Genomic DNA, 15,435 nt, shown 5'->3' on the forward strand with positions numbered 1-15,435 from the left:
ACACACACACACACACACTCTCACACACACGCACTCTCATTCTCTCTCTCTCTTACACACACTCTCTCTCTCTCTCTCACACACACACACTCACACACACTCTCATTCTCTCTCTCTTACACACTCCCCACACACACAACACTTCATTCTCTCTCTACCAATCCTCTCTCTCACACACACACACAACACTAACACACAAGTCCTCTCCATCCCCCCATCATGTCACATACGACAGGTCCGTTTGTCGCAGGCGGAGTCTGCGCAGGCAGAATCTGCGCAGGTGGAATCTGCGCAGGCGGACCTCAGATGCACCGTCTCGGCTCTCAGTCCTTTAATTTGCCAAAGAGCGGAGCGGAGCGGAGGGGGGGGGGGGCGAGGGGGGGGGGCAGACAGCCACACGCACACTCGCTGTCATCCGCACTTATTCTGATTACAGACGGGTCACGGAGCGATGACAGGAAAGGCACAGAGCGGCCCTGTCGGTTCAGCCCCCTCCGGCAGGACCACTTCAGTGACCTGCCAGTTGCGTAACAGCTGGAACCGGCTCTGTGGACTTTGCCAGAGGGGGGGGGAGCGGGGAGATGCGTTTTGGAACATCGTGAAATGTTTCATAAAATGTTTGTTTTTTTTCCCTTCCTTTTTTTCTAAATGAAGAATTTTGGTTCAGGGAGCAGCGTTGGGTACTCAATTTAACAGTGTCTTGGCTTTAGCGCACTGATATTAATTTTGACTGGGCATTTCATTCACTTAGGTTTGTGAAAGGATAGAATATTAAATTATAACCTCACTTATTCATTTTAGTTACATTTGTATCAATTAGTTAGAATTTCCTCATTGTTTTTGAATAATTCCTTAAAACAAATTGACTCCTTTGAAAGTGCGTGAATAATGGCATCGACAGCTACATACCAAAACAAACGCTATATCAAAGATACTCAACCATTAGGCTATGTCCCAGGAAATAAGTTCTTTTTCAGTACAACTAGCGTTCCTTCAACGTTAACCCACAACTGATGCACTGGACCGAAAAGCTGAATCTTGGCCTCATCTGGCCACTAGACATGGTTCCAATCAGAGTTCAGTGTTTGTCACGACTTTTTCCCGCCCTTTCCCTACCACTGCCAGCCATCAGTGCCCACAGGGACCATTTGGGCGCAACCTGACACCGGCAGCTGGTACAAACACACATAACAGGCAAAGCCGCCAACTAACAACAAAGGGCAGTCAGGCAATTTGACCAGAAAAAGAATGAATATTTCATTTTTAACAGGAAAAAAAAAAGAACAAAAATCAGGCTAGTCATCTATCCATCCATTACCTATAGCCGCTTATCCTGAGCAGGGTCGAGAGGGGTGTTGGAATCTAACCTAGCGTACACTGGGAGAGAACAAGCCAGCCAGCAAATCAATGAAAATTAACAAAACAAAAAAAAAAAAAAGGGGGAGGCCCAGCCCTCCCCTGCTATTGCAGGTCAAATCCAGGATTGACCCCAACAAAACTGAGGGGGACCCACAAGTGAAAACAAACTAGAGGAACAAACCGAGAAACACAAGATGTCGCCAGCCTGTAATCTGACACCGAATTAAAAATATAAAGTGCCAAAACACAAACAAACAAAAAAAAGAGCATGCCAAGAACATAACTGAGCCTCTGTCAGAGTGGCAGAGCCAGGAGAGGGACAGAGAAGCCAGAGGTGAGGTGTAGCACTGCTTATATGCTCCTCCCAAACGATCCACACCTGCCATCCTAATCAGCAGAGACGCAAACAGTGGGCGGAGCCCCGCCCTGCTCATTTAAAGCCACACCCCCCACAGACACCCAAAGGTGTAACAGGACAAAGCCTAAAACTGTCAGTTTGTCTGACATTTATCTCATTTAGCCTGCCTCTGTGTTCCCATTTTGCAATTTCTCCAATTTGTAATTTCAGATATATATTGTTTTTCAAAAAATGTATTTTGAAACAGCTTCAAAGGATGAAAATCCCAGTAACATCATATTCTTTACTTTATTTTTTTAGTGCAATTTATTACAGTAATACATTATGAGCACAACAACCATTCATTACATATATCCCCACCTTTGTATACCCACTTACGAAACAAGAATATGTACAAGTATATAACTTAAAGGTTTAATTGCTTCCTGTCAGGATTTCTTGGTGCTGCAAGTGATAATGAAAAGTGAACAATGGAAACAGTGAATATTGTACTATCCGGAAAAGCCTTATCTAACAACATAATCAGCCCAGTAAATCTAGTTCTGACGTGCAATGAGGACGCTCGGCTGAAGGCTGTATATTGATTTTATTTGCCGAACGTATACCGCGGTTCGCAGCGTTCCCTCTCCAGCACGACAGCCGCGAGAGAAAACTTTCCTCTCCCCTTCCTCCTGAGTGCTCGTCACGTTGATGAAACTTTTTTTCGCCGAACAAAAAGCCATTTAACGGGGAGCCGAGGAAAAGGCAGATAACACATCGGGCGGCTGTTAGGGGCAGAATTAGCGAGGGCTCCTTCAACAATAAGCCTCTGGCGGCGGCTCAGACCTCCGGCTAAATATAGAGCCGGGGGGATGAAAAATAAAATGCCTGACGGTTACGTGCTCCAGGAACCCGCGGTAAAAAAGAAAAGAAAAAAAGAAAAGTTCAGTTGAACAAAAAAACCGGTGGAGAACTGAATAAATGCCGCCGAACTGCAGCCAGCCGGCAGGTCAGATCGCGCGCAGAATATCCATGCATAACGAATGCATACGAGGCGCGCGCAGCGAGCGCGTTTCATTTGGCCAGTCCCCACTGAAACGTGAACTGGTGAAACATGCGAACACAACCAACAAAACAACAGGAGACTTTTAGACCCCCTGGTGCAAACTATAGGCATGCACCACTCGAAATTCTCTCTCTCTTTTTATTTATTTTTATTTGTATTTTTTTAACTGTAGCGCTTCCTAGTCCTGGTCCTAGGTACAGTACCTACTGTGTACTGCTTATTTTGCAACAGACGTTTGAGCACAGGTCTGGGCTTCACATCTCATGACAATTTTTGTGTGTGTTGTGCAATAGATTCATTATACTTATCCATTATTCATTTGATATAGAATGTAGTTGCTATAAATAGCTAGATGCTACGCCTTTGTTGCTTTCTTTGAAATATGATCTTATTTTCTTTCTTTTGAAATGAATAGATAATGATAGATGCGGTGTGTGCTGTGTTTTCTCCAGTTATGCTGGTCACCATGGTCACAAATAGGTTTTTTTCTCCTATCCCCATAACTTATTTATAGTTATTTTACTATTATTATTTTATTTTATTTTATTATAATTTTAATTCTATGTGGTTTCTGAAGATCATGGTTGCACACACTGAGTCCCTTCTCACTCACTCACATACTGTATATTGAGCGACAGTTCCACTTGGCACAATTCCAGTGACAGGATCTTTACACCAGGGCCAGGCACGATGGAGGGCCATACCATGCCGCCCTCTCTCTTAATTATTTAATTAGCCTTGACAATTACGGCATCTGACTTTTTCCCCCTGCATTTCTAACATTTTTTTTTTGTAGTTATGTTTCCTGATAAGCGCATGAACGACAGTCGGCGACAGTTCTTCTGTCGTTATATGAAACGTTTTACTGTGATCTAATCCACGAGTGAACCAGTGCGTTTGTGTGCACAGCCAATTAGCTCAGTCAGCCTGGGTAACTGGCTGGAAACAAAAACCTACATACAACACCGGCGCCTCCAGGACACCCCTCCGTTACACAGTGGTGTACAATTACCTCTCACAGAGAGCGAGCCCTCATAATGAAGGAGTCTGAATGTGAAACATGACAACACTATTAATCTCTCGGGAGCGTTATCATACATTATTTCCTCCTTCAACAATTAAATACTGTTTCCTCCCACAACGTTCAAAGCTGAAACCGAAAAAAAACAGAGCTTGATTAAATTCAACCGGGCTTGTTGTTCTCTGTTTTATTGAATAAACGTTGTCATTTTTGATACATGAGATAATTTGGGCCTTGTGGTCATTGTGCATTAAACCTACTGCCTCCATCCAATCAAGATGTGAAAAGAAACTATAATAATACAGTATAACAATATAGTATAACATACATTAAACAATAAAATTAATATAGGCGCTGTCAAGATGGTAAAAACGAGGTGTGGTTAATGGGGTATGATTTATAACACCCAAAAACATTTCAGCCTTGATCAGCTGGAAACGAGCACGTTACAAATCTCCGGGACAATAACAGCTCAAATCTTTGCTGCAATTAGACACGGTAAATGTTGATGTTTTACCAAAAGACATTTCTGTAATGAATATCCACCGCTTACCCGGCTAAAAGCTTCGCTAAGGAGCTATAAATGAATGTTTGCATGAAGTGTGCAGAATTTTTTTTTTCTCCACCAAAAGAAATTTTAGCGATATGGTTCCGCTTTCAGGCTCCAATTTACTATACCTATTTACTGCAAACAAACATTATGCATATTTGTCAACATGTAAATGAAGCTTCAGGATATCCTAGCAAAATGTTATGTTTGTAATGTTTTTATGATGTTGCTATGTGCTGAGGTTTTTCTTCGTTTCAATGAAACGAGTGCCCTCTCGTTTCATTGAAAGGACTGTTTTTTTTCCTCCTCCTTCCTCCTGTTCTCTCATTTTTCATCTAATACGTTGGCGCCGCAGATGGCTGCCTCGGTGTGTTGACCAAAGCAAATTCCTCGTATGTGTAAATGTACTTGGCAATAAATTCGATTCTGATTCTGATTCTGATTCTGAAAAACAAGCAAGCAACAGGGAGATGATGAGAGAAAGCCCACACTCACACACACACACACACACACACACACGCACACACACACTCTCACACACTAACACACACACACACACATGCACTCACGCATCCATAGAAGGGATAGATATATTGTAAATATAAGGCTAAAGATTGCGAATGGCCAGCAATTAGTCGATTAGCCTGAAATGGGATCATTGGTCAGATTTGTGGTAGTACGGAGGCAATTTCATGTGTATAATTACACTCTCATTCATTCACTTTAATGTAAAATGCCATCATCTCATTGATAAGAACCCTGCAGTGTTTTTGACTTTATACCACATAAGGGAGCAGTAGCGGGCTGGGTATAACAAAGAAGTTTGTGCAGAGATCTTCAGAGTTCTGTTCACTCTGGCCTGACGCTTACAATGCTACAACCCAGCCACAGACAGCTGTCATCAGTCTTCACCAAATTCTCGACAGAACCGGGGGAACATTCCCGAAAAAACCGGGGCAACGTTCCTGACAAAACCGGGGGAACGTTCCCGCTAGAACGGGAGAACATTCCCGGCTGAACCGGGAAACCTTCCCGACAGTCGCAGTAGTCATTAGTAATCAGACTCAGGTAGTAAGTGGAGCTTCTGTTGATGGTCCGGAGAAGCCGCCTGACTATTACCACGCATACATTACATTACATTACATTACAGGCATTTAGCAGACGCTCTTATCCAGAGCGACTTACACAACTTTTTTTTTTACATAGCACTTTACATTGTATCCATTTATACAGCTGGATATATACTGAAGCAATGCAGGTTAAGTACCTTGCTCAAGGGTACAACGGCAGTGTCCTTACCCGGGAATCGAACCTGCGACCTTTCGGTTACAAGCCCAGTTCCTTACCCACTGTGCTACACTCCGTCCTAGTCGTCATTAGTAATCAGACTCAAGTAGTAAGTGGAGCTTCTGTTGATGGTCCGGAGAAGCCGCCTGACTACTACCACGCATACCCCTACACACCTGCACTGCAGGCCAGAGAGAGGAAATTAAGCGATCGAACTTTAGACTAAAACCAGTCATTGTGCGGATGGATGCTGTGCCATGAATTTGTGCAGTTTTCCCTGGTTGCTGGTTTTAGTAGACAGACTGCTTGTTGACCTTTGGCCCTCCAAGTCTGAACTAGGCCATCTTTAGCTTTATATTTACAACCTGTGTGTGTGTGTGTGTGTGTGTGTGTATGTATGTTTGAGTGTGTGTGTAGAAGGACGGTCTCTATATACACAGCCACAGAGTAGCTGAAACTGATAGAGGGCCCATTACAGTGATTAAGTGAGAGGATTTGACATCTTTCAGCTCAATGAAAGTGTTTTTTTTTATCTATTATATGGAGCCTTGCTCAAATGCTGGTAAATAATGCTGGTATAATATTATTCCATTAAATGTGATTTCAATCCAACGCAATGGGAAGCAATGGCAAACAAACAAGAGTGCCGGTAAGTCACTTATGACTTGAGGAGACAACGATTTTAATGCGTAAATATTTAAAACTGCGGACAGAGGCTTGACCGTCTTGAGTCGCTATCCAAACCTCAAATTACTTCGCATCCCCACGTTTCCCCTCAGAATTTCGCACAAAGCCCAGGGAGGAAAGGGTTAAAGTCGGTGGCTTGCGAGCCTAAGCCCCACATGGTCGTCGGTATTAAATATATTGTATGGCTTACAACCGAGAAATGGCAACCTTGTCTCTCGATCTCCGTCTCTCTCCCTCTCTCTCTGTGCTTAACTTAATTTGACTAAAACCCCACTAATCCTTCCAGATAATCTGTCAAATGGTTCACTGCCTCCTCTCTCCTTTTCCTGGTCACATCCCTCTGTCTGTGTACCCCCCCACTCGCTATCTGACCCTCCCCCCCCCACCCCACCCCTTATGGAGAACCTTTCACAAAGACCCTGGCGGACAGACGAGCAGCCGAGCCCATTACACTGAACGCTCAGCTGAGTCATTAAGAAACCGCCACACGGGCAGATTAATCGTCTCATGTTTTTTTTTTTTCTATTTTTTTTTTAAAGTAAATGCTTTTACATCTGTAGCTCATTCCACGTTAGCTATATTATAGGGTCACTGTGTTGCGTTGAAGGGCTGAAGGGTTGACTTTCCATCTAAGTCACAGGTGGGGGTGGGGGGGAGGGGGGGAATTGCAGTCGCAGACTGGGCCCCCCCAGAGGTCTCTTTCAGGGGTGGTGACCCCCCCCCCCCCTCATAATTCCAAACCTGCGGTAATTTCTCTCATAACACTTCCCGTGCTTAATGTAATGAGTGAGCAGAGCTTGCTCAGGAAATTTCAACGGTTAAGAAATGGTACGGCCCACCGCAGGGGTGTAGGAAATTGTGGTGGAATTTTGACTGGGGAAACACATTTTAATATTCACCATTATAATTACATAGTTTCTGTAAAGATATTTTAGAACCTCCCCTCGCCAACCTTTTGTTTTTTACTTCCATCAGGGGGTCTCTGATCTCAATTAGGGGGGTCAGGCCCCCCCCCAAACCCCCCCCCCCCCTCCATAATTCACAGCCTGTGTTCAGCTGCAAAGCAAAAAGTTCCAGATTTTGTGAAGTTTGACAATGTCAGCACATTGATGGCGAACAGTTTGCTAAATAATTATCCTATAAAATGAGTTCAGTGTCTGGCTATATCACTCATGGCTTACACGTCTTCGCTCATTTTGGATTTTATACACATCGGCCATTAGCTTTGCCTGCATGAGAGACCAGCCATTTGGCTGCAGTTCTGTGTTTTGAGGCCTGCGTGCCAAATATTAACAACCATCTGACATAAGAAAAAAAGTGACAGCTTGGATTGTTTTCTGCTTTAAAACAACAAAGCAGGAAAACAGCAGAAACACAGAAACACCTCGTGATGACAAATGCCAGCTTCTAGTCTCAGTCGACAAAAGAGATTGTTTGGGTGAAAAAAAAATAGTCTGTGTATCGAACAGCAGGACTCTCCATTTCCGTTCTCTGCAAATTTTTTTATGAGGCAGAAAAAGAACGGTGCATTGTCGGTGAATATGAAGCTCCTCTTCCGCTTTAATGTGATCAGAACCAAATGATTGTAGGCCTCTGTAAGGGTATTGATTGAATTTGTGGCACTGAAAGGTCCACAAGCCTGTAGTTGTACTTGCTGTACATTTCACTTAAAGAGCAGATTAGGCTTCGGCAGGCAACGAAGCTCTAAGCCTCGTTAGCTTCAAAGCTTCCATGTTATTGAACTTAACTGATAATGTGGCTCACCATTTTTTTTGCCTGAGATGTTTTGCTGTTTCTCTGTTTCTCTGTAGATCCCCCAGATTAGCTACGCCTCCACAGCGCCGGAGCTCAGCGACAACAACCGCTACGACTTCTTCTCCCGCGTGGTCCCGCCCGACTCCTACCAGGCCCAGGCCATGGTGGACATCGTCAAGGCGATGGGGTGGAACTACGTGTCCACGCTGGCGTCGGAGGGTAACTACGGAGAGAGCGGGGTCGACGCCTTCATCCAGATCTCCAGAGAAGCAGGTGAGGGCAGAAATCTTTTCCCGTAATTCTATTTCTATTATGACTCTGCTCCAATTCATTTGGTGTGGACATGCCTCCACTTGACTCAGGTACAGCTGCACTGTTGGGAAAGTGGATGAGTTTTACCACAGTTTACAGATGGCAAAAAAGACTGGTGTGGAATGTGGTGAAGCATTAATCTTGTAATAGTTAAAATGGCGCCAACAACGAAAGAGCGATGAAGAAGCATGGCTGTGGTGAAATTAATCGCAATGATGGGAGACTTGCAACATTCTGTGTCACAAACAACCAGGTGATAGGCGGTCATCTGTTTCCACACACAAGCTGACATGGTGCTCTTCTTGTGGTAGAGATAAGAATCAGATTGACCATCTGATAATGAATGGCAAGTAGAGAAGATCTCGAACGGATATTAGGATTCGTACAGGAGCGGTTGTGAAGTTAAATCTGAGACGCTCAGGACCGCTGACGAAAGGGGCATCTTGATTAGTTGTTGGTCTGCTGAGGGTCCAAACCATCAGGAGAAACTTTCAGTGGTAACAAATTTCAAACCCTTTTTCGAACAGAAGTGCAGAAGCTGATGAGGAAACTGAGGGGACTATAAACAACAAATTGGGAAAGGGTAGCTACGACATATAGCGATAGCAGCAAGGAAACAACAGAATAGTGGGGAAGGCAACGGAAAGAGTGGATCAGCCCAGAAACATGGGGAATTACTGAAGAGACCTGAAAAAGAAGGCAACAGACATTGGAGGAAGAGTACAGAAAAGCCAATACAAAACTCAAGAGTTCGCAGAGGTTAAAGGTTGTACCCGGAAGAGGTGTAAAATGCAGCTGACAAGGCAAGGAGACAAGGAACCAGCAAGGAGCTGCACCTAAGATCACTAACTGAATCTGTGGGGAAAGATTTAAGGCAAATGCCTTCAATCAAAGACAGGCAAGGCAATTTGCCGGCCACAGGAAAATAACAGGGGAGCAAGATGGACAGAATACCAGAGAGGTCCTCAAAGTTGTGCCACCCGCAGAACCACTTGATGCAATACAAGATGTCCCAGAGGACGTCAACATAAGCACTCACCCATTGACAAAAAACAGACATTACCATGGCTATCAAATCATTAAGTTATAGAGGAAAGCTCCAGGTCTTGATGACCAGGATGCAGAGCCGTTCAAAACGGATCCAACGGTGGCTGAGAACATTCCTTCTCATCTCAGTAAAGATAGTGACCCCTTCTCAGTTACGCCATCTGACTGTGATAGCTGGAGAGGCGTCACACTACTACCAGTCCCCCGGTAAAATCTTTTACAAGATATTAGTACCACAAATTTCTACAGCAGTAGAGAGCGTGCTCAGTAATGGACAAGCTGGTTTTAGGGAAGGAAGGGGCAGTGCAGACCAGAGTTTTACCCTCAGAAACATTAATTGAGCGATGTAATGAGAGGCAAATTTACATTATCTTCATTGACTTTCAGAAGCCCCTTGACAGTATCCACCGTGAAGGCCTGTGGAAGATCCTAAGAAGTTATGGCTTCCCCAACCCAAATGACAACATCATAAAACAGTTCTACACCAATTTCTCATGCACTGTTGGAAATACCAGCTTAAGCTTTGCTGTGAAGTCAGGAGTCCATCATGGAGGTGTGATGTCTGCCATGCTATTCAACCTGATGATAGACTGGGTCATGTGAAGTACAACAGAAGATCAGGCAAGAGGAAAGCGATGGTTTTGAACTTGAAATCTTTAACTTTGATGATGACTTGGCTCTTCTTTCTCATGAACATCAATATCTACGAGGCAAAGCAGACAGACTCCAGTTTTTTGGTCGTCAAGTTGGACTGATTGTGAACCACAACAAGACAAAGGTCATGCCCATTGACATCACCAATACAACTAAGCCCTTCAAAATCAAGGAATCTGGAGCAAATCGATAGCTTTACCAACCTAAGAACCACCGTATGTCACGATGGAGGTACCAGCAGAGATATCTGCTCAAGGATATGAAAAGCAAGATTAGCATTTTCAAACATTTCTGAATAACATCTGGAAATCAGCACAGCCCCATTTTGCTCTCTGCAAATAATATATATGTGTGTTGTTATAGTGCAGGGGTCCCCAATCTTATCCTAAAAGGGTCGGTGTGGATGCAGGTTTCTGTTTAAGCCCAGAACTACGACACCTGATTCAACTCATTAACTAATCATGGTCTTCAACCAAGACCTTGAAAACTAGAAACAGGTGTCTTGGTGCTGGGCTAAAACAAAAACCTTCACCCACACTGGCCATGTTTGGTTAAGATTGGGGACCTCTATCACTGTCAACAATGATGCATTCTTTGGAGGTCAGGCATGTCAGCTGACCGTTAGTTTCTCCTTCTTCCTGAATTAGGGGGTCTATGCATTGCACAGTCCCTTAAGATTCCACGAGAGCCAAAACCAGGAGAGTTCGACAAGATCATCAAGAGGCTGATGGAGACCTCAAATGCCCGGGGGGTCATTATCTTCGCGAATGAGGATGACATCAAGTGAGTTGCAACCCTGGATGTTAGGCAATTTTTAAAAATTGTTTAATCTTTCATTGTAAATAGTATTTTCTTATGAATGAATGAATGAATGAATGAATGAATGAACCATTGCATTTACACAGCACTTTTTCAGAATGCTCAAAGTGCTTTACAGTGAAGAGTGGGAACTCACCTCACCCACCACCCACCACCTTATGCGAATGCCTGAATGTTCAAACATGAATGAGACTTAAATGTAGGTGGCGATTGTTTTGTTTTTATCGTTTGATTGTTTGTATATTGTAACGTGAAGCCGGAAAAGGCAAATTAAAAAATTAATAAAGTCTAAAGTCATAAAAAAAGGTTGGTTTTCACTGTGAGAGGAAAGAAGCCACTTAATCTGCTGAACTTTTTTCTTTCTTTTTTTCCTACCAGTTAAGTGCGAATAAATGTGTATTCTATGAGAAAATGCTACAGGCAGTATCGCCACTGAAGTGTGGAATAGTGCTGGGATATAATCTTATCGCTTCTATTCAGCACTGCCAGGCAGTAATGAATAAATAGGGCAAGTAGCTGGGGTAAGAGTGGAGCATATCGACACTGCTTTTTCGAGAGGATCAAGTTTGGATAAAGCACTGATGCCTGTCACTGAGAAATGAACGTTGGGTTGGTGGTTGATGTCAGGAGCCGGCCGTGGTACTTTAGCAAAGCGCTGAGAAAAGGAAATAATATTCTAAATAAGATTTTCTTTTTTTTTTTACCATTTAAGTCAAAGTAAATAAATCCTTCCATAAACTTTCACTTCATGTTTTGAGTAAAATGAATAATAACATACAGAAGTGGAATTAGCGGGGTGCGGTACGGGATAGACGGATGTGCACAGGGGTAAGGAACTGCGCTTGTAACCAAGTCGAGTCGATCCGGTAAGGCACTGCCGTGTACCTGAGCAAGGTACTTAACCTGCATGCTCAGTATATATCCAGCTGTATAATGATACATGTAAGTGCTATTAAACGTTGTGTAAGCGCTCTGATAGAGGTCTGCTAAATGCCTCTAATGTATGTAATGTAATGTACAATGCACCCATATGAGCAGCCATGGGGGGGGGGGACCCCCTGAGTACCCAAATATAGACACTAACTTAGGCCTGATTCATGAAAAACTCTGTTTAATGTATGTGGACAAGTGACACAGTATATCATATTTTTTTGATGTTAAAATCGTTAGGAAAATGTTAATATTGTATCTTTAAAATTGACTCTGTTATTCTAGGCAGGATGCTCTATTTCTCATCCTGCGTCGCATCCAAATGTATGACAGGCTAGCTCCACCTCTGACCAGTGTTGCCCAAAAATATCTCACCAGAAGTCGCTATAGGCTCTCTGAAATGTCGCTGAAAGTCGCTAGATTGCATGATGACATCCAGTTGCGGCACTAGGGTGCCCAGTGCGGGGGGGGGGGGGGAGCAGTGTTGCCAATTGCTAAATTTGACAACACTGACAACATTTTTTCATAAACATTCTTGACACAGTTCATGGAAATGATTGATAGATGGACTGGTGGACCCATAATTGGGCATCTTATTAGTTAATTATTTCACTATTTTTCTGTAGTGTCTGGCTTCCCCCCCCCCACTGGGGAATGTCCCAAACATTATTGAGACCACTGTAACTGGACTGATCCCTTTAAAGAGTCATTTTCTAGGAATTTTCTTCAAAATTTTGTGTTCTGGAACTCCATTGCTTTCAGTTACCAGTATTGGGTGTTACATCAACATTAGAATGTTCAGTTAAGGATGTTATAATCACATATTCGTTTTTTCACACTTCAACGGGTTAAGAACCATCAAATGTAGGAATTCAAACCAGGTTCATTTGTTATTCTGAAAATGTGCTTCTGGATACGTTTAACGTTCTTTTTTAGCTGATCCGCACGGGAAGGAAATTTTGTGGAAAAATAAACTGCAAAAGACCCCAACTAATTTTCATTACAGATTAAAAGCAGGGGAATTTACTCCTAAAATAAACCGGAGAACATTTTATCTGAGGCCGGGCCGTCTGTAACTTTTAAATAATCATAGATTAGCGAAACACAATTAGGTCAAGTAATGTATCCAGTGACCCATATTTCGCGCTCATTATCTGTTGTCTGATCACCGTGTTCTGACTGACTACGACACGGATTCCAGTCCAGGGCTGGAAGCCCTCCTTTGTGGATTATCACTGGGGCTCGGTGTCTGTGAGAACCGCCTTTGATACATGATAAATCGGGATTCGACGAAGCCTTCGATGATGTATAACATACAGTGTAATTCTTCGGGGAGGAGGCGTAGTCAGCATAGCAGCAACGACAGCTATGATTATATGAGCAACTGCAGTCTTTTTAAAAACATTTTTTTAAATGTTAGGAATACATTATTTCTTGATTCTTATGCAACATGTAGAGGTCGTGTGTTTAGGTGAGAAGCGGTAGTACAGACTGAACTAGATTCAATAGCCGCTTTTCAAAGTAGAGAATTATTACTCCAAAAGATGGACTATAGACTATAGACTCTATTGACTCTAGTCTCGCAAAGTGTGACGTATGTGCATTGGTGTTACAAAACAGAGTACACTTTTGACTAACTGTCAAATTCTGTTTACATGAAGAAGCATATTTAATTTCTTTTCAAACCATACTTTCTTTTCCTGTTCAGACACACCCACCTTTCATTTTTATTGTTCTGTGGGATTTCAGCAAACTGCTTCAAAGACTCAGTAAATTAAAAACCATTCTGGCCACCCATGTTCATCAAACATGGGTAAATGTAGTTCTGTCATTTTCTTCCAGAATGGAAGGGTTTGATTTACCGTTTGACAAACCTATTATAAATTAAATATTTGTTTTCATCACGTTTGAATATTTTATACGTCTAAATGCTGTCATTCAAAATCCACAAGACCAGTATTTATAATGAATGATCCATCAAAGATAACAAGATTGAGCACATGCCATTGAATCAAAATTCTGCCTCCAGCTTGACTTAAGTATAATTACACTTAATAATTCATTACATTGATATAGTGCCTTTAGTGCACTACAGGGAGGGAGGGAGGGAGGGGTGACCTACATCAACTGTCACCGATATGGAGCGCTCCCACCTGTTTGAATTACGGCGGCCATTTTGTACCAGACGCTCAAAACACATCTGCTGAGGTGGACGGGGCTGGAGATTTATTTGGCCGTTTTTAAATTGGGGGATGATTAGATGGCCGCCAGACTAAGATAGGCCAGATTGTACATTTTTCCAGGACGCCGGGAAACCCTCTGTTCTTTCTGATGAGCACGATGAGACATTTAATGACCACGGTGATCCAGGACCTGGATTTAATGCTTCGTTTGAAACGTGCCGTAACTCTCAACAGCACAGCGGCTAGCTTAATGTAGCTTGAGCCGTGCAGCAGGGAACTGTGACATGGCTGTGGTATGGCTGTGAGCGAAATTATGCTATTTTTAGCTTTTCAGTTCGGAAATATGAACAATTTTTAAACAGCACAGGGATTCCGATTTGAAAATACTAACAGATCAACCTTTTTATACAAGCAGGTAGGCTGTAATTGCTGATGTATGTGGTCAATATTAGGTTGTTAAGCAGTTTTAAATTGTTTTTTTTAAGTTTTGTCCAAAATGACTGACCAGCTGCTCAATCTCGCCTCTCCGTTTAGGCGTGTCCTAGAGGCAGCGAAGAAGGCCAACCTGACGGGTCACTTCCTGTTTGTGGGCTCCGACAGTTGGGGCGCGAAAAACTCCCCAATTCTGGACCAGGAGGATGTGGCTGAGGGGGCCGTGACCATCCTGCCCAAAAGGGCTTCGATTGACGGTACAGCCAACATTCTCAACCCAGTTTTTGGCTGGACTGCAACAGTGGGGCCAGCCCTATAAACGCGAACGTCTGTGACTGAGTGACTGAGTGATGAAGTTACACCATTGGTCAGTCGAGTTATGAAGTTACACCTGTTAGGTCCAGCCGTATACTAGGTTTTGACCTGGTCTTGTTAATACTGCTTTTAAAAATTAAAAAAAAAATAATTATGAATAAGGGTACTACTCATGCATATTCATGAATCCCTGAATATAAAGCAAAACACAGAATGGTCAGTCACTATTTTTTTATTGTTAGAACATTAAGTGTTATTATTATCATTGTTTCTATAATAATAATAATAATAATAATAATAATAAGAAGAAGAAGATTATTGTGAAGGGGGGGCACTCAACTCACCCATCATTAATGTGTACTGTAGCACCCAGATGGGGGACATAAGACAACTACTTTGTACCCGAAAACTCACTCCACCTTATCTTTGGGGAAGAGAGAGGGAACAAAACTGGGGGATAATTAGGGTTAGGGTTAGGAACGCCATGAAACTTTGTACACAGTTCTATGATTGTGGGATTACACTTTGTCACTTTGGCCACGTCTTCAATGTATCGTCTAAGACAGGGGTCCTCAGTCTTACCCAGAAATGGTGTGGGTTCAGACTTTCATTCCAACCAAGCAGTTTATGCACCTGGTTCCACTAATCAAGGTTCTTAGTAAAGACTCTAGTGGTTGATTA

At 42.9% G+C, this 15,435-nt stretch overlaps 1 protein-coding gene across 1 annotated transcript in view; it reads left to right on the forward strand.

Moving 5' to 3' along the window:
- grm6a (glutamate receptor, metabotropic 6a) overlaps positions 1-15,435 on the forward strand; it is a 64,561-nt gene that overhangs the window by 30,332 nt on the left and 18,794 nt on the right. The window contains exons 3-5 of the mRNA XM_064300588.1: positions 8,119-8,335; positions 10,723-10,858; positions 14,542-14,696. Coding sequence (XP_064156658.1) covers positions 8,119-8,335; positions 10,723-10,858; positions 14,542-14,696 — 508 coding nt within the window. The remainder of the gene's footprint in view (positions 1-8,118; positions 8,336-10,722; positions 10,859-14,541; positions 14,697-15,435) is intronic.

Source organism: Anguilla rostrata, chromosome 11 (assembly GCF_018555375.3).
Source record: "Anguilla rostrata isolate EN2019 chromosome 11, ASM1855537v3, whole genome shotgun sequence".
Classification (NCBI taxonomy): Eukaryota; Metazoa; Chordata; class Actinopteri; order Anguilliformes; family Anguillidae; genus Anguilla; species Anguilla rostrata.